Source organism: Asterias amurensis, chromosome 3 (assembly GCF_032118995.1).
Source record: "Asterias amurensis chromosome 3, ASM3211899v1".
NCBI lineage: Eukaryota > Metazoa > Echinodermata > Asteroidea > Forcipulatida > Asteriidae > Asterias > Asterias amurensis.
The window spans coordinates 3,010,192-3,034,768 of record NC_092650.1 but is presented as its reverse complement, the minus strand read 5'-3'; the positions used below and the strand labels follow the sequence as shown (position 1 = coordinate 3,034,768).

General features: G+C 36.9%; 1 protein-coding gene across 2 annotated transcripts in view; it reads right to left on the bottom strand.

The window, feature by feature from the left end:
* Positions 1-24,577, bottom strand: part of LOC139934601 (WD repeat-containing protein 89-like) — a 74,500-nt gene that overhangs the window by 7,142 nt on the left and 42,781 nt on the right. The window contains exons 8-11 of one of the 2 annotated variants that reach the window (XM_071928889.1): positions 8,210-8,273; positions 5,633-5,656; positions 2,529-2,660; positions 1,275-1,361 (exon numbers count right to left, since the gene is read on the bottom strand). In XM_071928889.1, the coding sequence (XP_071784990.1) occupies positions 1,275-1,361; positions 2,529-2,660; positions 5,633-5,656; positions 8,210-8,273 (307 nt within the window). The remainder of the gene's footprint in view (positions 1-1,274; positions 1,362-2,528; positions 2,661-5,632; positions 5,657-8,209; positions 8,274-24,577) is intronic. The other variant, XM_071928890.1, reaches the window with a different exon arrangement.

Sequence of the window (24,577 nt, the reverse complement as noted above, 5' to 3'; positions counted from 1 at the left end):
TTTCTTCTTACAAATTCTGTAATGTTCCTTTAACATTTTCTAGGGAAAAAACAGCCCAGTTGCGAGAGTGTCCTTGATTGAGAAACTCTCTCAATAATTGCTTCCTAACTCTAAGGAGTGTGATGCCATCTTTAAGAGGTGTTCGTATGTGATTAATTACAGGTGTACTTTAATGAGTTTAGCTGTCGTGGATGTACGCTTAATGATTACAAATCATGGCTTCACGGAATCATCTCATGTGCCTTATTGGAATTGTCTTTAATGAAGACTTTCTCCGATCAAATTAAAAACGATTAGTTTTTTTCTTTGAGTGTGAGTTGGGGTGTGTCTTATAGGCCATATTCACTACTCTTGTTTGTTCATTGTATCTGTATAGCTGACCCTAAAAGATAGCAGGCCTTATACTCAAGGGAGGCAACGAAGGCAATTGCCTCCATGCCCCCTGGTCAATGCCTTGGTGCTCTTGAAATGCTCCAGTAGAAATTAACAATTTCATCATAGGGTGCCCTTTACCAAAGAGAAAATGCCTTGGTGCCCTTGCCCTTTCCAAAACGAAGCATACAGGTCTGAGATCTGAGATAGTCCTGTCTTTGAGTGATGATATTTATTGGTTTATGTGTGTCTTTATGTATGAACAGTCAGTACTCTGTTACAATGAAAACAACAATTGTATAAAACATTGTAAAGTCGCCATGGGTACTTCACAACCAAAGTCATAACTTAGGATTAGTCCTAGGAGTTATTAAAAACTTAAGGCTAGTCCCAAGTTAAGATAAAAAATTCGTCCTTACTCGAGATAAGACCAGTCTTAACTATGTGTCAAATCCACCCCTGGATAACAAAGATTGTCATTTTGTACAATTCGATATAATATACAAAATTTGAAATTGAAAGTGAGATAATAATATTTATTTGGGCAATCACATTTACAAGCACATATACATACATTAAAAATATTTAAGAAAACAAAGTAAGACAACAGTGGGGTGCCCAGGAGAGCATAAAAGTTAAATAAAAAGTAAAAAAATAACTGTCGCCAAAAGGCGTATGTCTCCTAAAAGATAGATGCTTACTTTGGTGTTTTTAAAGATAAACACATTTAGAACGGAATGTATGCCTGGAACATGAACTTTATTCATAACTCAACTCCATGGAAAACATGGCGCCCGCATAAGCGCGTAACAAGCAGTCCGCTTATAGGGCCCTCAGTGTTGCATGTTAGGGAAAGTAAACACTACACGGAATAGCAAAGGGTTTGTAAACACAACACTTACCTCTACTGCATCCCATATAAGAATAGTCTCAGTGTGCGTCAAGCAATAGAGATACTCACTGTTGGAGCCACACCAACCAATCCGACTCTGAATTCAAACAAGAAGTCACGTTTCACATCTCAAGTTTCACAGTAGTTTGTAAACTCATAGGAAATACTTTTCCGTAAAACAATATTCTTTATAGCCATTATACACTTTCGGTAAACAGTATTGTCCAAGTCCCACACTTCATGTATCACAACTTATATATAAAATAACAAACCTGTGAAAATTTAGGCTCAATCGGTCATCGGAGTAGGGAGAAAATAAGGGGAAAACCCACTCTTGTTTCCGCACGTTTCGCCGTGTCATGACATGTGATTAAAATAAATCCGTAATTCTCGCTATCGAGAATTGATATTGTTTTAATGTTTTCTCAAAAAGAAAAGCATTTCATGGAACAATATTTCAAATGAAGTCTTTCACCATTACCTTCTGCAAACCCTGTAAATTATTTGTAAATCTGTGAACTTTTTTTTTCTTTTTTTTCTGTACCGAAAGTGTATAATGGCTTTAAAGGTTGAAAGGTTTCACTAAAGCTTTGATGGGAATTACATCACAGGAATTTTAAAGTATTATTGGAAGATTACATACGATACTGTTACATTAATGAATTATAACAAAAACTCGCTAAGCACAGAAAAGAATTGCATTGCAGAATCAGGTTACCAGCCCAAACTACATTAAGTTTGCATTGTTGTCAGTGCGTGACTTATCTTTTGCTTAGCAAATAAATTTATTCGCCACTATTTTCTGCTTAAAGGCAGTGGCCACTATTTGTAATTGCTCAAAATAATTATAAGCATAAAAACTTACTTGGTGACGAGTAATGGGGAGCTGTTGATAGTATAAAACATCATGAGAAATCTCCCTCTGAAGTGACATAGTTTTCGAGAAAGAAGCAATTTTCCGCGAATTTGATTTCGAGACCTCAGATTTAGAATTTGAGGTCTCGAAATCAACCATCTAAAACCACACAACTTCGTGTGACAAGGGTGGTTTTTTCTTTTGGTATTATCTCGCAAATTCGACGACCAATTGAGCACCAAGTGAGAGGACTGGTCTTTGACAATTACCAATAGTGTCCAGTGTCTTTAAGCAGCTCTATAAAATTGGTTTGTCTGTTTGTGATTTATGTTCCAGTAGGAACAATGTTCCAAGCAATCCTCAGTCTGTGTGTTTGCCGGCGGGCTGTCTGTCTGTCTGTTTACTTACCACTGATGACTCTGAGTTAAGTGTCGTCACTAAGGCATCTTCTTCACTGCTCTGACTGATGTCAAAGACACAAACTAAACCATCGGTTGAGCCTGTCGCTAGACTTGCTGGCTTTGTGGGATGAAACTTGACCTGAAATACAACCACATCAAACAGTTGATTTAAAAACAAATATTAACTTAAGAACTGACTTGGTACGAGCATTGGACAGCTGTTGATAGTATAAAACATTGTGGGAAAAGGCTCCATCTGAAGTAACGTAGTTTTTGAGAATGAGGTAATTTCTCACTTAAGTATTGAAAGACGTCTAGCTAGAAGTCTTTTATTCCTATCTGAAAGCACACAAATTCGTCCAACAAGTGTTTTTTCTTCTTTCATCATTTTCTCCCAACTTCGATGACCAATTGAGCTCAAATTTTCACAGGTTTGTTATTTTATGCATATGTTGAGATACACCAAGTGAGAACACTGGTCTTTGACAATTACCAATAGTGTACCTTCCCTTTAAAGTTGCATTGACCTGATTACAAAATACAAATTGTCCACAACAAAAATAATTTTTGGAAGTTCTGAGTCCCTCACTAATTGTCATTACAAGATGTAGAATTAATAGATGTTAAATTTGCATTGGCGATAAAGAATGTTCCCCAAGCTCTGTGAACAAAATAAAAGGCATACTGCTCAGTTGGGATTCGAAACCCGCGCCCTTTGCCAATCTAGAGCAGATGTCTAACCAACTAGACCACCGCGATTGCCCGGTAGCTAGAGGCGGTTTGAATCATTTAGCAGTGGGTACCGCAACGGTTTAATAGATCTTAAATTTGCACCGGGGATAAAGAATTGCTGCAGATTATTGCCATTTTTTGTCATTAAGTATGTGTATACATTTAGAATTCTGTCCCTAATCTCTCATGACAAAAATGTTGCCCTGGAAAAAAACACTAAATCCCTTAATAAATTTGTTTGTTAAAAAAGAAAAAACTGTCAAAATAAAGGAAATAATATTTACAAAAATCTTGCAAAAATAATAAACAACTGAATGTTCTCATACTATAACATAAATAAAATAAGACATTAAAAAACATCAAATAAAATGCAGTGGTGAATACACTCACAACAAAATAGTTGAAGAAATGGATTTTTTTTTACATTATATAACAAATGATTTTGGTGGAATGGATATTTTTCTGACAGAGTATAGAGACAAGACTATGATTGTTATCAGCAACACATGCAAGAAAGTTCAGACAGCCTTCCCTTTATGACGCCATCGGCTGATAATATCAGCTTCTTCATCATCAAATCTTGCTCACACATCACATGGATGAAACTAGCGTCTCGTTGAGAGACAAATTTGTTACAGTGTTGACATCTTTCTGTGTAGGACATTCTTAAGATAAACATTCCTCTTAAAGATACTGGACACTATTGGTATTTGTCAAAGACCAGTCTTCTCACTTGGTCTTCTCACGTGCTTTCAGATGCCTCAAAAGGGCTTATTATTATTATTATTTTGTGTTGTACAAAAAGTGCCCAAACCCTTTAAACAGCTAGATTTAAAGAAACTTAATGTAAACTGTGGATGTATTTACAGACAGTTTTCCAAAGGCAAAGCTGGCCCTTTAAGAAGCAGCTCGATTTAATAAACTCCTATGGGATGCAGCCAGTGATGTCTATCATGAATAATGTGCATCACTATTAGTCTACGAGTGAAGACAGTATTCTGCATAACAACTCAGCGTTGAGTTCTAGCAGCTAAGTGTTGAAACCAATGTTCAAATAATTTAATTTTCACTTCAGCATCAGCCACAAAAGAATATTACATATAGTCCTAACTCATTGATGTTAATATTGATTTTGGAAAGGAGTAATTATTCAACGACACATGATTTGTTAATCTTGACTTTAAAGGCAGTGGACACTATTGGTAATTACTCAAAATAATTATCAGCATAAAACCTTGTAATGGGGAGAAGTTGATAGCATAAAACATTGTAAAGAACGGCTCCCTCTGAAGTGACGTAGTTTTCCAGAAAGAATTAATTTTCAACGAATTTGATTTCAAGACCTCAAAATTAGACTTTGAGGTCGCGAAATCAAACATCTGAAAGCACACAATTTCATGTGACAAGGGTGTTTTTTCTTTCATAGCTCACAACTTCAACGACCAATTAAGCTCAAATTTTCAAAGGTTTGTTATTTTATGCATATGTTGAGATACACCAAGTGAGAAGACTGGTCTTTGACATTTGCCAATAGTGTCCAGTCTCTATAAGTACAAATTTGAAACTTTGCATGGTGGAAGAATAACCATTTTCAGGCCTGGAATTACACGTAGGGCGTGGTCCCTGTGCCCCTGGTCTTGGCCTTGGTGCCCCTTCAAAAGCTTTCCATTGACTTTGAGATTTTTCAGTGGAATTGCCCTTTGCAAAATGAAAATTGCATCTCCCTTTCAAAGATGGAATTCCTGGCTTGGAACGGTTTGCAGAAACACCATGTGGTTATCTCTTTTGAGATATTTGTAAAACTAAAATCTTGATTTGATTAAAAGAGTGAATGTTACGCACAAATTTTGCCCAGCACTCTTGAGTAAAAAATACACTGTGCTGCCCAGCACAGATTTCCTCCAGATTGCACTTCAGCAGTGATGGCCCATATCTAAACAAAAATAATGTTGTTGAACCAGTCGCTCTTGATGGACTAAATTGGATTAAGAGCCCGCCACTAAAATGGTCTACAATCTCGGCAAAATCACTTTGGGGCCCCCTACCCACTTTTAATGTTGGTTCTGATTGCACGGTCTTCTGCGTTGAGCAGTCAAACATTGAGCGGGGGACGGGGGACGGGGGAGAGAATGTTTAATGTCCAAGCATTTTGGCCGGGATTGAAGCTACAAGTACAACTGTTCATAGACTAACAAAAGTGATCCTTACACAACAAAACTTGACCATGTTTCTTAAAGAATAAAAAAAAAAAAGACCAACTTGACAACATTCACAGGTGAGTACAATTAATTAACAGGTGGTTTACAAAGGAATCCTAACTCATGCATAAAAAAACATGCAGTGATGACCAGTGTGAATGACATCTATATATTGATATACCTGTTGAATGACATATGGGTTTTGCTATGAGAAGAAGAAACAAGAAAAAAGCATTATTTATACAGAAAACTGCGACGAAGCGAAACAGTCTAATGAACATTTAGAGGTATAATGAGCACCCACAAACCAAGGAGAATTTCCACCCAGCATGCAGGGTTAAATTACTGAAAAAATGGTCCATTTTATCACAGTTTAAAGGAATATTACAGAATTGGTTTTTGCTAACAAAACAGTTGCTGTCAGTGTAAGCACTTTATGTAATCCACCATATACATAAACTGACAAACCTGTAGAAGTTTGAGATCGACCGGCCATCTGGGTCACGAGGGAATAGTGGAAAACCGATTACAAATTTTGCATTGCATCGATGCCAAAATAAAGATGAATAAAACGCTCACTGAGCGATAAACTCAAAACACGAAGTTAGATTATTTATTTCTCATCAAATATGCCATTTCAGACAGGAATATTTCAAGGGATGTTTTCAACTATCATCATCATTAGACCGTGGAAGTTTTATGTAAATCTGTCATCTTCACGATTTTTTGTTTCTTACCAATTCTGTAACGTTCCTTTAAGTTTCACTTTTTGTTTGCAGGTCAATAATTCCCCACAACCTTCTTGAGCAATTGCTTCTAATGGTTTAAGTGCACCACTCCCACTGGAGGTTGTTTCCTTCATGTATCTGCCTGCCCAGCCAGGGTTCCTCAGTACTTTGGTGTTTTGACATGATTTGTTTTCTTCTTAAAACTCCTGTATTTTTAATTTTTTTTGGGTAGATCCTTTGATTTGTAATTTTCCCATGTTTTTTTAGCAAATATTGTTTGTGTGCAAATAAAATGAAATGAAAGTATTGGATACAAATAACACCATTTGAAGCAAAATGTGTTTTGAAAATGATTTTTTTTTTTTTTTTTTCATAATTAAGCATATCTCATTTGAAAATAATAGTCAGAAAAGTCAGAAAAGACAGTCTTCTTATTGAGTGTGAGTCTTATGTGACCAAAATACAAGTCAACAGTTTCCAGCAGATATTTCCAGAAAATAATCTACCTAGCAAGTATATACACACATGGTGTTACCGCAAACCAAATTATGGTAGCTCATCATGCAATGCCTCAAATCCCATATAAATAAAGATGTTCTTCTATTAACAAAAACTTCAGTGGCGCCGAGTAACACAGTAAAAATCACATGATTCTAATGTATTTATAATGAATGGAGTGAACTATAAAACATAAAAAACTCATTATTCTTTTCTGCTGTCGGCAAATCTTTTCATCTGGACGGACTCCGACTTCAAAATGTGTCTATGATTCTTAATTGCGCCTTACACTCTCCATATCACCCAGGGGGAGACAGAAAGGGACTATGGTATTACTAGGCAACCATAAGGATTGCGGCCCCCGGAGGGGGGTTCTTAATAACCACATACTCAGTCCGACACTTTGAAACATACAACCAATCTCCTCGAACTGTACATATCATTGACTAGATCAATACACTAGTGACATGTTGCACTTACCAACAGCCTAGCGATGGCAACTTGTTTTTTATTGTATACCATAGGAAATAGATAGTCCGATAAATAACATAGAAGACTTAGACCAAGTCTCAGTTTCATTCTGATTCTAAAGATGAACGCAAAGTAAAAGCATTTGGCATGTCAATTAAACCTAAAACTGAATGCCAAAGTGTCACAAAATGAGAGGATTTTGCCTAGCGATGGCAATTTGTATTTTATTTTTTACCATAGGAAATAGACATTCGGATGAATAACATGGAAGACTCGCAGCAAGTCTTAGTTTCATTTTGATTTAAAAGATGATCGCCAAGAAAACTGGCATGTCAATTTTACAAAGTAATTCCTAAAACTGAATTCCAAAGTGCCACAAAATGAGAGGACTTTGCCTAGTGATGGCAACTTGTAGTTTATTTTCTACCTTAGGAAATAGAGAGTCAAATGAATAACATGGAAGACTTAGAGCAAGTCTCAGTGTCATTCTGATCTTATAAAGAGGAACCCAAAGTAAAAGCGTCTTGCATGTCAATTTTATGAAACAATTCCTCAAAAAATTCCTCAAAAATTGAATGACAAAGTTCCACAAATTGAGTGGACTTTTTAACTTTGTCTTGTCAAGAATACCATTTTTTCTTTTCAGTGTTTTTAAAACTAAATTTAACCCCAAAACCCCAAAGTAATTCTGAACCACAGTCAAAATTTGCCTGATGTAGACGACCAAAACCCCTTGACGGAAAAAAAAACTGTTTACTGGTTATTTTCTTATTATTATAAACTAGAGAATAGAAATAAACATTATTTTCCTGAACACAACCACGAAAAATACCCATAATGAAATAAGTCTCTGGGGTTGGATTTCACAAAGAGTTAAGACAAGTCTTATCTTGAGTTAGGACAAGTTACTCATCCTAGCTTAGAGCTAGCCTGAAATTGATAATAACTCTTAGGACTAGTCCTAAAAATAAGACTATCTTTGTGAACTCACCCCAGGACCCTGAAATGGTTCTTTTATACTTTCCACATATTTTCCACATATTTTGATGGCAGATACTTACTTGGGTGATATCGTCTGAGTGGGATTCTTTATAAGCTCCAAGTAGATTGGTTGAACGACAATCCCTGCATGAATGAAGATACAAAAACACAAAGGAAAATCTTTATTTGAGATTCATCACAAATAGTGGAAGATCTAACAAATAGAGTAATAATTCATATTCACATAAAGAAGAATAAGTCCAAACTACAATCCTTAAAGATTTCGCTGGCAAAGTGTCAGCTAAAAAACTCTAAGAAAATATAATTAGCTGTTGCAAACTGCTTAACAACCAAAATGACCTGTGGGTAAATGCAAGAAATAGTACCGGGTAAATGGCCAGACATTTCGACCCTAGCAGAGTCTTTCTCGAAGGCTGTACAAAATCAAATCCAATAAAAAATATTTAAAAAATATTCTCCACTTTCTATTATTTTAAAACCAAAAGATAAACATGTGTAAAATATATCAGCCTTTGCTTGAGTAGTTGCGATAACGTAACCCTCCTCCCAACGGCCGCCAGGCCGGAGGGGTTGGGAGGAGGGTTACGTTATCGCAACTATTGCTTGAGTAGAAAAACTCTATGGCATTAACTATTTTTGTTTGCATTTTATACCATAGGCCCTGTGGGTTGGTCAGCAGTTTGCAACAGCTAATTCTATTTTCTCGTAAAATATGATAACAACCAATAGAGCTACAGTATGTACAGAATAGAAACTGACAAAGCGTAAGAAACTGTAATACTCCAAGTGAACTTTGACTCTCCTGCAAAACAAAGATTAAACCTTACTGATGGCCAATAAAGTACATCACAGCAATGTTTTAAGGAGAGTCGCTATATCTGTTGTACATGCTAAAATAATTTGTTTGTCTCACTAAGACAAATTTGAAATAATTTTACTCATTTCAAAAAAACTACAGCACCTCAGCAAGTAATATTTTAAGGGAAGCTTTCTACCATCATTCTCTTCAAACTGTGCAAGTTTAATGTAAATCTGTGGACGCTTGTGTTTTGTGTTGTACAAAAGAGTCCTTGAACCCTTTAAAAGTTAAGGACAAAATTCACTTTCATTAAAGCAGAACAAGGCGCATCTCTTCCCAGCCGTAAGACTCCGGTCAAGATAAACACAATTTGACTTCCAACTGCCGTCAAAAAACAACAACCTGCGCATCATGGCGTCCTAATATAAACGGTAAAATCAATAGATTTTGAATTTAGAGTGGTGCCTGCATATCCGCATAGCCGATGAAGTCCTTGTATTGCCAGTGGTTTTACAAATGACCGTGGAGGGATAGAGGGCAGGGATATCAATCAATCATAAGACCTCTGACGGATCAGTTGTCAAATTTAGAGGTCAGAGTTATTCATTATTTTGCACTGAATCAATAGAGATTGGGTCAGGATTTCCACCTTTTATCCCCATTTTTTGGTTCAAGGAATACTTGGTGATAAAAACACACCTGTATGACACTTGGGAGAAAAGTATATGATCAGTGTGGGCTATCAACAATAATGTTAGGAGCAGAAACATTGACATCAACCAAACTAATAGAACATAAACTCTGAACAGCACAAATAGCAATAGAGAGACAAAAATGCTAAATATTTCAATTAGAGACAGGAATAAAAACACAGATATACCAAAGAAAACTGGAGTAAGAGACATCATAAGGACAATAAAACAATAGCTAAATGGAGATGGGCTGGACACACTGCCCAAAGAAATGACAAGAGATGGACCACAAGAATAATAGATTGGCAACCAAGGACAGGGAAAAGGAAAAGAGATAGACAGAGAAGATGGAGAGATGCCATCAGGGTATAAGCAGGAACAACATGGACCAGAACTGCAAGAAATAGAAAAGGATGGCATTTAAATGAAGAGGGCTGCATCTTACACTGGATAAAACATACCTGAAGTAACATAGATTTTGAGAAAGGTAATTTCTCACTAAAAAAATAAACGACTGCAAGCCTGAAGCCTTTTATTAAATGCATCTGAGAGCATACAATCCTGTGCAACAAGGGTATTTTTCTCTTTTGTTCATTATTCTCTTGCAACTTTGCAGATTTGTTATTTTATGCATCTTTTGGAACACACCAAGTGCGAATACTGTTCTTTGACAATTACCAAAGGTGTCCGGTGCCTTTAAAGGCACTGCACTCTTTCCCCTTTATTACCAGGACATTGACAAGGTACAATCCATAATGCAAATAAGAATGATTTACACTTGGGGGGACAGAGGAGGGACAGAGAGCTTACAGGGAATGGTTGGAAGGATGGAGAAAAAAAGCCGAACGCTAATGCCCGAGGGAGGCTAGCCTTGACTAGCTCCCCATGACAACCTGTCAGAATTCAGCTTTTAAGTCAGTCAGACTCCTAACTCCTAGTTTGGCACGAGCAGCTGTAGATATATGGACAGACTAGACGTGGTATTTGAAGTTCAGAAGTAAACAAGAAGACTAAAAACATCTCCACAATATCTTGTCTGTCAAGTCAGAATTGCACTAAAACAAACAACTGTTACTCAATACCTTGCTTTTTTAAGAATTCTTAAAACAACACTTTTACAAAAAAATAACCATTATTTTGTATTTTTTTTAATAGACACAAGAGGGAACCTTCAACTTGCACCGTTTTATAATCTCATTTTCTAATAAACCATACGCAGAAGCGCCATCTTGAAAATATAGTATGTCAACAAGTCGCCTTTCTGTAGTTTACCTTTTTACATGTAACTTTGAGAAAATAGAGTTACATGTAACTGTTACAAACTGCTTACCAACCAAGGACCTATAGTATAAATGCAAAAAAAATAGTTTAATGGTCTGATTTTTTTGACGCCAGCAGTCTTCCTCGAAGTCTTTATTTTATAGTTGTGTGCCGAACTGCTTCAGAATCATTGCGCCACGATAGCTGCTTATATCGCTTGCACTTTGATTCATCCCACAGGCCTGGAATTTCATCTTTGAGAGGGCAAGGCCATTTTCATTTTGAAAAGGGCACTTCCATTGGATATAAAGTCTATGGGAATTTTTGAAAGGGCACCAAGGCCAAGATAAGGGGCATCACAGGCCATGGCTTCTGTGACCCCTTTGCACACCAATCATGCGCAATGGGACACGCACATGACCTACTGACTTGTCTAATTATTTATCAACAGGTACATTGCCATGAGGTAATGTATCTCATTGCCATGGTAACATCCACATCAACAAATGTTGTCCAGTTCATCAAGGCCGCTGATCATAATTAAGGCTGGTAGGTCATTAAGTTAAAGACAGCAATTAATGCTCGGTAATTATTCCATATTGCTAGGATGGGAAACCATTATAGCTTGGTTGTACACCTGGGTCTCACAGGATTCAAAGGCACTGAACACGTTCAGTAATTACCCAAATGGTAATGAGCAACGGAGAGCTGTTGATAGTAAAATACATTGTGAGAAATGGCTCCCTCTGAAGTAAGGGCCATTAAAGCCATTGGACCCTTTCGGTACAGAAAACAAACAAAAAGTTCACAGATTTACAAATAACTTACAGGGTTTACAGAAGGTAATGGTGAAAGACTTCTCTTGAAATATTATTCAATGAAATGCTTTACTTTTTGAGAAAACATTAAAACAATATCAATTCTCGATACGAAAACACAGATTTATTTTAAACACATGTCATGACACGGCGAAACGTGCGGAAAAATAGGTGGGTTTTCCCGTTATTTTCTCCCGACTCCGATGACCGTTTAAGCCTAAATTTCCACAGGTTTGTTAGTTTATATTAGAAGTTGTGATACACAAAGTGTGGGCCTTGGACAATACTGTTTACCAAAAGTGTCCAATGGCCTTAAGGCAGTTTTGAGGAAGAGGTAATTTCCCACAAAAATTTCCAGGCCTAAAACCTTTCTCTGGCATCTGAAAGCACACAAATTTGTGCAAAAAGGGTGTTTTTTTCTTTTATTAATTTCATTCATTTTTTATTTATAGTTTCCCGAAACATAACAAACCATCTTTTTGTTTTGAAGATTATGTAATTTGGAAAACAAAGTCTCATCGGATACAAACAATATGAGAGATTGAGAAATCTTCCACATCTTTTTCCCTAACATATTATGATTTACTTCTAATAATAAAATTGCAAAACAGGGTCATAGCAAATTTCCTAATCTTAAAAAAAAAAATCTTTCCAATACTTTCAAGTCGTTTCAGTCCCTCATTTACAATGCAATTCTGTACACGCCTACCCTTGGCAAGGTAAATGTAGCAGTGTAAATTTCGCCCAACCTGAAATTGCTTTTTCGTGCCACACTAGTCTCTGGTTTATTTCACTACAAATTGAAACCTTCGCTGAGCCAAAAGCCGGCAACGTCAACTGTCCAAGTAATTTATCTCTTGAGCTCGATGTAGTCTCTGGTTCAGATGAACAGACTTGCTTGTCTCGAATTGAATGAGATCGTGCTGATTGAGGAGCTGAAGGGTGGGGCTTCAAGACATCAACGAGATGTGCTTCAACAAGAAGAAAATAAACCAGAAATCTTGGAATTCTCAGTCTTATATATTTGGTTTGTGGTTGTCTACTTGACGATGACTAGAGCAAGCTAGTCGAAACACAATTAGGAACTCACTCTGTGGATATCAAAGTTAATAACGAGAAGTCCCCTCGTTCGTTCCACTAAAGCAAAAGTAGCAGTCCTGGCCGATGTTCTACTATCCGCCCAGGTAGTAGTTAAAAAGCAGGACAGTTTGTTTCAGAACTGAGAAGTCTACCGAATTCTGAAAATCTACTCCGCGATAGTAGAATATATATATAGCAAGACAAGTTCTCAAAAGAACAAACTCTACCTTGCAGGTAGATACTTGTACCAAATATCTGTTAATACCTCACCATGTAATGCCTCAAACACCATACTCAATCATGTTATTAAATTAATACCGAAAGTCACAAATTGAATTGAATAATTTTTATTTATCAAGATGTGAGTCTATCTTGTAGCTATCAAATTCAATCCCTCATATTACCTTAGGTCCACTATGGTTATCCTCACGCTTTGTTGTAAACACAGCTACCCACCAATCATTTTATAACCTGATATGTATATATGATTTTTGGCAGCACTCATCTTTTACTTACAAAATTGTACTTTCTTTACGTTTTTTTATAGATTATTTCTGCCCAATCAACCCAACAAATTTTTAAGTCTTTAAAGATTATTCATATGGATAAAAAGCTTTTGAAATATCATTCCTTAAGAGCTGTCTAGAATAGTAATGACAAAGTGGTACGGAACAAATATATTCAGCACTTTGGGCTGAGAACATGCAGGAACATTTGTTAGCATTGTCAATTACAACTTTGAAAATACACATAGATTATTGTGAAGCTTTTGTTACTGCTAAAAGCCCTTCAGCGTACAAACTCTAAAATTAGACAGACAGTAAGACGCTAAGATATCAGCAACTTATCAGCTTTTAAAGACACTGGACCCCTTTGGTAATTGTCAAAGACTAGCTTCCTTACTTGGTGTATCTCAAAATATGCACAAAATAAAAACCTGTAAAAGTATCAGCTCAATTGGTCGTTAAAGTTGCGAGAGAATAATAGCAGAAAAAAAAACCATGTCGCTCAAGTTGTGTGCTTTCAGATGCTTGATTTCAAGACCTCAGCTGAGGTCTCGAAATCAATTCAAACACATATTTTAGTGATAAATACCTCTTTCTCAAAAACTACCTTACTTCAGAGGGAGCCGTTTCTCACAATGTTTTATACTCTCTCCTTTGCTCGTTACCAAAGTAAGTTTTTGTTGCTAAAAGTTATTTTGAGTAATTACCAATAGTGTCCAGTGCCTTTAAGCTTGTATAATACATGTCCATGTAACTGACACACAAGTCAGACGAAGAGATGTGCTTGAGGAGAAGAAAAAAAATTAATGCAGATACGAGACAGTTTGTGTAAGTTATGTAAAGTGAAATCTACTTGCTGTATTCCCCTAGGTCATGTAGAATATCTGACTAGCATTGATTGAAATGATCATCAATTCCTTCTCTTACAATCTCATTCTCTTTCGGAGTTCATTTTGAAGAATTTGTTTCCTCGCTGAATTTCTTTTCCTGCTTGCTTATGAGATGTGCTTGAGGAGAAAAAAAATTAATGCAGATACGAGACAGTTTGTGTAAGTTATGTAAAGTGAAATCTACTTGCTGTATTCCCCTAGGTCATGAAGAATATCCTACTAGGTTTGATTGAAATGTTCATCAATTCCTTCTTACAATCTCATTCTTTTCTGGGATTCATTTTGAAGAATTTGTTTCCTCGCTGAATTTCTTTTCCTGCTTGCTTACTCAAGTGCTGAAAGAAATGTTCATCAAGTCCTCTTTCTAATCTCATTCTCTTCTGGAATTCATTTTGAGGTTTTTTTTTTTCCTCTCGGAATTTGTCTTCCTGTGTGCTTTATTCAAGTATTTTTTAGGGAGTAGCATAGAGACGATGACTAGAGCAAGCTAGTCGAAACGAAATTAAGAATTCACTCCACGGTAGTGAAGTTAATAACGATCCACTAAAAGCTAAAGTAGTAATCCCGTCTGATTTTCTACCTTCGGCCCAGGTAGTAGTTAAAAAGCAGGACAGTTCTTTTTAGATTTAAGAAGTCTCCCGAATTCATAAATACTACCCCATGATAGTAGAATACAAAGCAAGACTGTTCTCTAAAGAACAAACAGTTCTCTAAAGTAGATACACACATGGTGTTACCACCAACCAAATATATATTGATACCTCAACATGCAATGCCTCAAATCCCATATTCATGTGTTAATAAAAATAATAATATGGATTTATAATGCGCACTTTTCCAGAAAACTGTTCAAGGCGCCTACACAAAATGAAAACATTATACAATAGAAAATGAAGAATAAACAAAACATAATGAAACCCAATGAAAGTCTAAGTGAACAAGTGTTTCAGGGAGCGGCATGGATTTATGCTAGGCAGAGCTTATTTGAGAATTTGAAGCATATAGCTGGTTCATGACTGTATGCTTCGTTTTTGAAAGGGTAAGGGCACCAAGGTTTTTATCTCCTTGGAAAAGGGCACCCAATGAGGAAATTGTTAATTTGGATGGGCATATTCTGTGCCAAGTATTTCAGGAATTATGGTGACCGACTCACCGGATGACCAAAAAACCTGATGGATTTGAACAAATAACAGGTCTCTTTGCTTCATTTTTGAAAGGGCAAGGGCACTAAGGCATTTTCTCCTTTTGACAAGGATATCCTTTGAGGAAATTTCCACTGCAGAGCATTTCAAGGGCACCAAGGCGATGGCAAGGGGCCACGGAGGCAATAGCCTTCATTGCCTTCGTAAAGTATCAGACCTGCTGATTTATGTCGAGAGAGTTTTAGTCATAAAATACTCCAGTAACAAGACGAGGTGTCGAGGTGACAAGCAGGAAACATGTAGTTTGTGTCAACAAAATTGATTTATTGGAGAAGTCTGCAATTCCAATATTCTTAGAAATGTGTATTGCGAGTGTGATGAGTAATATCTCAAATCTGGAATTATGAAAATCTGTATAGACTGCATATCAATTTTGACTTAATAAAAATGGATAGCTAAGAGAGGTTTGTGGTAACACCATGTGAATATGTCTTGTGAGTAGTATTGGTTCTATAAAATAAAAAAATAAAAAAATAAAAAGGGGTTAACCATTCAATGTTTCAATAAAGAACATGGATAGACAAATATTGCCAACTAAAAACAAACGTTGTTGCTAAATATTGAATTATAAGGACTGTCAAATTAACAGTCATTTATTCAATATTTATTACAAAAATTCATAAGTGGCCGCTGCAAAGTGTCGGCAATATTTCACGCCAGGGGCTAGAGGAAAAAAAATAAAAAAATTCCTGCAATCAAGTATTTTGTAGATCCAGCTGTCGTATCAGTCTCAACCGAAGACCCGGCAGTCAATTTCTTCTATTTGCAGAGACTAGCGACCTATCTCAACCTATTGAGTACAGTAGGCTTGGAAAAAAACACCTGCTTCTCTGGAAGCTACCCCCCCTCAAAAAGGGCCTTTAACAGCCTTTAGAACAACTGAGCAATTCCCTCAACACCTGCAAGATGCACACGGCAACTACACCCTTATTTCATATTTTCTCCAAAGACCTTTTTCTTAGGCACTAGACACTATTGGTAACTACTCAAAACATTTATTTAAAGCTTACAAACTTTCTTGGTAATGAGCAAAGGAGAGCTGATGGTAGTTTAAAACATTATGAGGAATGGCTCCCTCTGAAGTAACATAGTTTTGAGAAAGCGATAACTTCTCGCTCAAGTTTTTAAAAGGACTTCAGGCCTGGAAGCTTTTTCATGCATCTGAAAGCACACACAATGTGCAACAAGGGTGTTTTTTCTTTCATTATTGAGTCAACTTTTTCACAGATTTGTTTGTAACGATTTCAAAAACAGTTTAATGTCAATTGCGGTTTTCTCTAAAGTTTCACTTTGTGTGTTAAAAAATGTTGTCCGACTGCTTCACCACCGTCCAACATGCGACTTCATTACTTCCTTTCCATTTTCTGAAATTGGAAAGCCATTTTACTCAAGGAGCACACCCCAACTGCAAATTACCGATCCCTCAGCCATTCCTCCAAAAAGTCTCCCGAGCATCTCACTTCAGAAACAATCTTGAATTACATCTTGAAGAATCTAATTAGAGGAGAGGAACAAACGCCACGGAGGACACTTGCCTTGGGCTCTACACTTAACCTTATTCTCCGAAGGTCTGCAGGGAAAACGCTACTCTTCCTGTTGTGTGAATTACTCAATTCACCACAACTAATTAATCCTTTGCAGATTACATTGAAATCGGACTGAACAAAAACCCAGCTTTCATAATGTGTGTATTTTGTCTAATGGCTAATCCAATTTGAAGTAAATGTGCGTCATTCTTCAGTTTGAATTACTTCAAGATAAGCATTATGTTCTCCATCAGTTCTGACCACATCTGCAGCAATTAAAAGAGTCCATACTAGAAAGAAGTCCTGGACAAAATTATTTCTCAATATGCGCCTGCTTGTCATAATTCAATTGACATTTTTATTCACACGTTAAAAAAATATACCCTGGAACCATACAATTTTTTTCCCCAGAAATTATAATGAAATTGGAAGAGTTTTCCCTTCAAGTCTGTTATTTGGTTTAAAGGTACAGGACACCATTGGTAACAAGTAATGGAGATAGTATAATTCATTGTGAGAAACGGCTCCCTCTGAAACAATGTAGTTTTTGAGAATGAGGTTATTTCCTCACTCCCCTTTATTAGGCATCTGAAAGCATACAAATTTGTTTAACAAAGGTGTTTTTTCTCTCATTATTTTCTTCCTACTTCGGTGACGAATTGAGTCTAAATTTTCACAGTTTTTTTTGTTATTTTACGCATATGTTGGGACACACCAAGTTAGAGTACTGGTTTTTGGACAATTACCAATAGTGTCCAGTGTCTTTAACAAGGGTGTTTTTTCTCTCATTATTTTCTTCCAACTTCGGTGACCAATTGAGTCCAAAATTTCACAGATTTGTTATTTTATGCATATGTTGGGATACACCAAGTGAGAGTACTGGTTTTCGGACAATTACCAAAGGTGTCCAGTGTCTTTAACAAGGGTGTTTTTTCTCTCATTATTTTCTTCCAACTTTGGTGACCAATTGAGTCCAAATTTTCACAGATTTGTTATTTTATGCATATGTTGGGATACACCAAGTGAGAGTACTGGTTTTCGGACAATTACCAAAGGTGTCCAGTGTCTTTAACAAGGGTGTTTTTTCTCTCATTATTTTCTTCCAACTTCGGTGACCAATTGAGTCCAAATTTTCACAGATTTGTTATTTTATGCATATGTTGGGATACACAAAGTGAGAGTACTGGTTTTTGGACAATTACCAAAGGTGTCCAGTGCCTTTAAAGAGATGCTATCGGGAACAGATGACATCACAGAGGACAATAGAATGGCCCATGGCTCTGTTGGGTAATGGACTGCAACATCAACAACAAGTCAGTATATCATTGCCACCGGGATGCCTGCTGAAACACTGCACAATCTCTAGTGGAAAAACAACTTTTTTCCCTTCTGAATTGAGGAAGGCGTTGTGAACCGTCTAGGTTTCTCTACGATGCATTTATTTTTTGTAAACTTTTAACGTGTAACTGGCCCGAGGGTGTGTCCCTTCCTTTCCTTTCATAAAAAATATAAAAAAAAGTTTTCAAGATTTTTTCCAATTACACTTTGCTTCACTCACAATCAGGGATGTGTTTGATAATAATAATAATAATAACAATAATAATAGTAATAATAATAATAATAAACATTTCTATGGCGCTCTACAAGTAACACAGCGCCTCACAAGAAAAACAAAATAACATAAGTAGAAAACAAAACAAAAGACTGTTGAAAAAACCCAGAGCTGTGAGCGCAAGCACAAAGCCTGCTTAAATACGTTCTTCTTGGTTTTAAAGGAACATTACAGAATTGGTCTTGCTAGCAAAAAACGTGGCTGACATTGTGAGCACTTTATGTAACCAACCATATACATAAAATGACAAACCTGTAGAAGTTTGAGATCGATTGGCCATCTGTGTCACGAGAGAATAGTGAAAAACTGATTACAAGTTTTGCATTGCATCGATGCCAAAACAAAAATGAATAAAACGCTCCCTGAGCGATAAACTCCAAACGCGAAATTAGATTATTTATTTCTCATCAAATATGACATTTCAGACAGAAACATTTCAAGGGATGTTTTCTACTATCATCATCATCATTAGACCGTGTAAGTTTTAATGTAAATCTGTAATCTTCACGATTTTTGGTTCTTACCAATTCTTTAAAGCCATTATACACTTTCGGTAAACAGTGTTGTCCAAGTCCCACACTTTGTGTATCACAACTTATATATAAAACAACAAACCTGTGAAAATTTAGGCTCAATCGGTCATCGGAGTCGGGAGAAAATAACGGGAAAACCCACTCTTGTTTCCGCGCGTTTCGCCGTGTCATGACATGTGTTTAAAAAAAATCCGTAATTCTCGCTATCTCGTTTTCTCAAAAAGTAAAGCATGTCATGGACTAATATTTCAAGAGAAGTCTTTCACCATTACCTTCTGTAAACCCTGTAAATTATTTATAAATCTGTGATTTGTTTTTGTTTTTTCTGTACCAAAAGGGTCCAATGGCTTTAACGTTCCTTTAAATGCACTACTCTGCATGTTATCTTCAGGTATTTAGAAATGAGGGGGGGGGGGGGGGTGTAAAAAAAATAGATAACCCGTTAAAAACAGAGAAATCACATCCCTGCAAAATATTCATCATATTCTGCATTTTCTGGTGACTAAGACAGCCCTGAGTCTAATTGGAACAAACAAAACTCAATGGCGAATGCCACAAGAACCAATGCCTGCAATATTTCCACAGAAAAACATACAGGAAAGTATATAATATAATAAATAAAAAAAAAAAACATAAAAGAAAGAAGTTCAGATTGTAACATGGCCTCCCTGAGGCGATTCAAACAGGAGTAACAGAATTCCGAAACAACCTGCGGAATCAACAACTGAATTAAGTTCCATATTTCAGCCCCAGCTGTACCATCTGCAACCATAGACTCATGTATCATTTCACATCCCCTCCACTTTTCAAAAAAAATATCGCCTGAAAATATCCGAAGCTTCGGTAAGGAAAGATTCACTGCACTTTGATAGAGCGACAACGCTCAAGGCACGTTTTTCTCATCATGAGGTTTTTTGGTGGGTTCATGTTGGAGCGCTGGTTATACATTCAGCGATTGTGTTTCATACAATACTACCAGACACGACATGACACATATTCCTTAAGGGTATCAGGAGAGGATGCTGAAACTTCTTCAGGGGCAAACCGTTTGATACTTTGCTTGAAATGGCACGACTGCTCCAGGAAAATCAATTCTTTCTTAGATTTTCTGGGGGGTTTTCCATTTAAAGAGAAACTCTTGGATTTGTGTGATTTCGACACATAACACGGTGGAGATACAGTTTAGAAAGCTGACATCTCTCTTATATGTCCATTATGGTGGTTCTGACAACAACTGACAATTTCATAACGCTGCTTAACAGTAAGCAAATATTCGTGCTTACTGTAGTATTTCACAAGTTAGCAGAAAAATTGGGCGGCCATATGAAGCCTTTACCATGTATTTGCATTGTGACGTCATTTGTTTTCGTGCGGTAAGCACCGGAAGGTTAGCATGCCTTTTTGTGTGCTAACAGTTAGCAGCGCTATGAAATGGAAATTGCACAGTAAGCACAAAATCGGCCGCTTAGTAGTGCTATGAAATTGGGCCCTGGTTGTGCATGCCAACCCACAATTTCGATCAGGAGAAAGCAAAGATTGAAGAGAAAAACTCTATACTTCTTGCTTAAGTGGATTGTAAGATTTGACACTATCTCCACCATGTTAAAATTGGAAGTATGAACCGGGCTTTACGCTTATATTTGTCCCATTATATTATTGACGAAACATCTCTATAACTTCATCAGCTTCTGAAGGCTTTCAGATGTGTGACATTTTAAAACAGTCTCAGTCATGACTACACATGTACATCAGTAAAACGCAAATCACTACATATTTCATTCACTCCACATTAATATCAGTTTAACAATCCGCGTCCGTTTTTTAAAAATATCACTCCTTCACAAAGATAAATATAAAAACCGTCACAGAAGTGGAGACAAAAGTAACATGAGATTGTTGCAGAATATAGATTTATGAGTATGTAGAGTGCTTCTATCCGGTTCGAGAAAGTTCTTTTGATTAGCTTGAATACGCCCACACACATCTCTAATAATGATGGCGTCTCAATCCACCACCTATCCAGTTACCACGTACTTTCAAAAGCAAAGTTACAAGTAATTCATTTCATTGTGTTCACCAATTATACAACACTGGGTTGTCAGGGGAAAAAAACCGTGCAGAACACAAAATTTGGTTGTTGCTAACGAGGAGAATCTATGCGCTCTTGAGTAGGAACGATGTATCGATTTCATTGTTGTAACAGTCCTACGTTTTGACAATTCTTGTACGATGTGGAGGTGGAATGTTGACTATGTAAGACTAGACAAGGTTTAGATTTAAAAAGTCTTGTCTTGTCTTGTTGATCTTGTCTTGTCTTTAATCAACTTGATGGCTGTCTTGACTTGCTAAGTAGCTAGGGTCGCTTAGGCCAAATAACAAAAAATACCAGTTGATCGTCCGGATTTTTCAAAAAAGAGGAGGATGAGGGCCTTACTATTTACTATTTTTTTGTAAGATGGCCGCTAAGTATTTCAAATCAAACAGGCCACCAATTCTTCAGTTTGAATCAACCGCAAACTTATTTATACCTATTAGTTGCATGAGGACCTGTGTTAACACTAACACTAACAGGGTCGGATAACACTAAAAAGATTTACTGGTAGGCATTCACTAATATTGTTTTATGAAACAGACGGTTACAAGTGTTTGAGAGCATCAAGTAAGATTCGGGAAAAGCTCCTAGGCCAGTCCTTTTAAAAAGATGGATTATAAAAAATAAAAAAAAATATATAAAAAAAAATCGAAAAATAGTAAATAGTGAAAAAAAAAGGATGCGGCCCCAAAAAATGATGCGGGCAGGGACGATCAACTGGTATTTTATTTTATTTGGCCTCACCCTGTGGTTGATTACACCGTTAGACAGTGGGTAAAAACAGTATACAGACACAGGCCGATCATTACAATGGTAAGGGCCACAAGAATACTTTGATATTACAAGCTATAAACACTTAGCTTGAAGCCACAAGTATATTCATAATCTATAGTAGTGAAATGTTTCTTGATCTGTCTTCATAAATTAAATCCAAGCGGTAGAAGAAATATATTTCCACATACACAATATCAAGAAAACCTGCAAAGAATGGAGACATTTTAAAGACATAATCTGTACACTGTTGATGTTGGACTAGAAACATGATAAAGTTCCACAAATTCTATTTCAATATCGACTCAGGATAAGAACACCTCGAGTGCGTAATCCAAAACCGCCCTCAAAGTGCCCAATTTATTTCCTCTAAATGACCATGAAGTGGACCTTAATACCATGCACCACGGAAACTCTACATTGTCTGGTTCTTCCAGAGCCACTTAGCTACTCAAATAACACAATTGAGATGCTATCCAGCACTCTATACATAGCTTGGTCTACTTTCTCTGCCTCTAATGAATTCTTGGATCGCAAAATGGCTCTCCAAGTGCATTCTGGGTTTCCTTTTAAAGGCACCGCACATGCTTGGCAATTGTAAAAGACCAGGGCCCAATTTTATGACATCTGCATTTACCTATTTCACCCTATTTCACGAGTAATCTGGGAATTTCGGCTTGTGCGTGTGCGTACTCCACATTAATAAGCATTCTACGCTTACACAGCTAGCGCATAAATTCGGTGCTCGCAAGTAAGCGAGAATGGTGATTGTAAGTACAGAATTCGACGGTAAGCAGAGCCATGAAATTGGGCGTAATATTCTCACTTGTTGTATCTCAACAAACAAACCTGTAAAATTTTATTCAATTGGTCATCGAAGTTGCAAGAGAATAATGAAAGAAAAATTACCCATGTCGCACAAGTTGTGTGCTTTCAGAGGCTTGAATTCAAGATCTCAGCCAAGGTCTGGAAATCAATTCAAACACGTATTTTAATGATACATACTTCTTTCTCAAAAAACTACCTTACTTCAGAGGGAGCCGTTTTTCACACCGTTTTATACTATCAACAGCTCTCCATTACTCGTTACCAAGAAAGGTTTTATGCTAACAATTATTTTGAGTAATTACCAATAGTGTCCACTTGCCTTTAAAGTGTTGCGTTACAAGGTAGATTACAGCAATGGTAGGATTACCATGAGTGGATCATGATTGGAAAGAGAATTGTTTTATCTTCAGTCCCAGAGAAGAGACGACGCAAGATCGAGATAGTGCGATGAGGAGGAAGATGACGTCAAAGGAAGGAATCGGAGCTTCTTAAAATGATCCAAGTAGGTTTGAAGGGTTACACTTAAAGGCACTGGACACAATTGGTAATTACTCAAAATAATCATCAGCATAAAAACTTGCTTGGTATCGAGCAACGGAGAGCTGTTGATAGTAAAAAACATTGTGAGAAACAGCTCCCTCTGAAGTAACACAGTTTTTGAGAAAGAGGTAATTTCTCACTCAAACATTTGAATCTAATCAATAAAATAAAAGACTTCAGGCCTGTAGCCTTTTTAGGCATCTGAAAGCACACAAGATCCTTACCTGTTTCTATGACACAGCAAATTTCACTTTTCGAGAAAACAGAAAAAGAAAAAACCACCGCAAACTATGGACTCAGGTTTGCGTGAGCTGTACACATAAAATGTGTATTTGTCTTTCAAATAAATACCACAGAGCATACATGTCTAGAGCAAGGTCAGACGGATCTGGGTCTGTACAAGGAAGAATTCCTCGTTCAAAACGTGACAGTGGAGCCGTTGTTTGCAGGGACAGAAAAGCAGAAGAATAAGATCAAGGTAATGGGAATTGATTAGGCATGGATGACTTGACTCGTCGTATTACGCTTTGGTGTCTTGAGCTTCATGCCCATCGCATCACGTAATAGCCGAGTGTGTCACGCATTACGCCCAGATCACACGCATTTTGGATTATGTCATACGCTCTAACGCATTGCGGACTTGGACTTCGGTAAAATAAAAGTTAAAAGACCGTGTATATAAGAGATGTTAAAATTCGCATCCCCACGTAAATTGTGCGGTAACCGCTGCCGAAGGATTCAAACTGCAGGTGGTTGGTAAGACACTGCTCTAGAATTGGACAGGTTGTGGGTTTGAATCCCACACAAGTAATACACAATGTATGCCTGTGGTTTGTTCAAAGAACTCAGGAAAATACTGAGTATACAGTGCTATTACACATTGATGTAAGGGTCATAACCAAACATAATACTATATATTGACATTCATTTTGACATTGGCTCGTTTTGGTATGGTTCCCTGTGTGTTTCAGTAACAATTAGTACTGATTTTCATTTTACCAATATGGTATCAGACTTTTTTTACCCTCTAACCTCACCTTTGTAACATTTATTCAGGCAGGACAAGTAAAGCATCTATGACCTCAAGACAGGTGTAATCCTGATGAGAAATCTAAAAAAGTCCCTCAAGACACATCTTTTTTCTGGTCGTATGTAATCTTGGTTTATCCAGTCTGCCCCTCCCCCATACTTTGAGGCTTGCTCTTGCTTTCCTTTTCTAGCGCTTTACGCCCTCTGGTTAAAGGCGCTTTATAAATGTCCTGCTTCTTAAAATGTTCT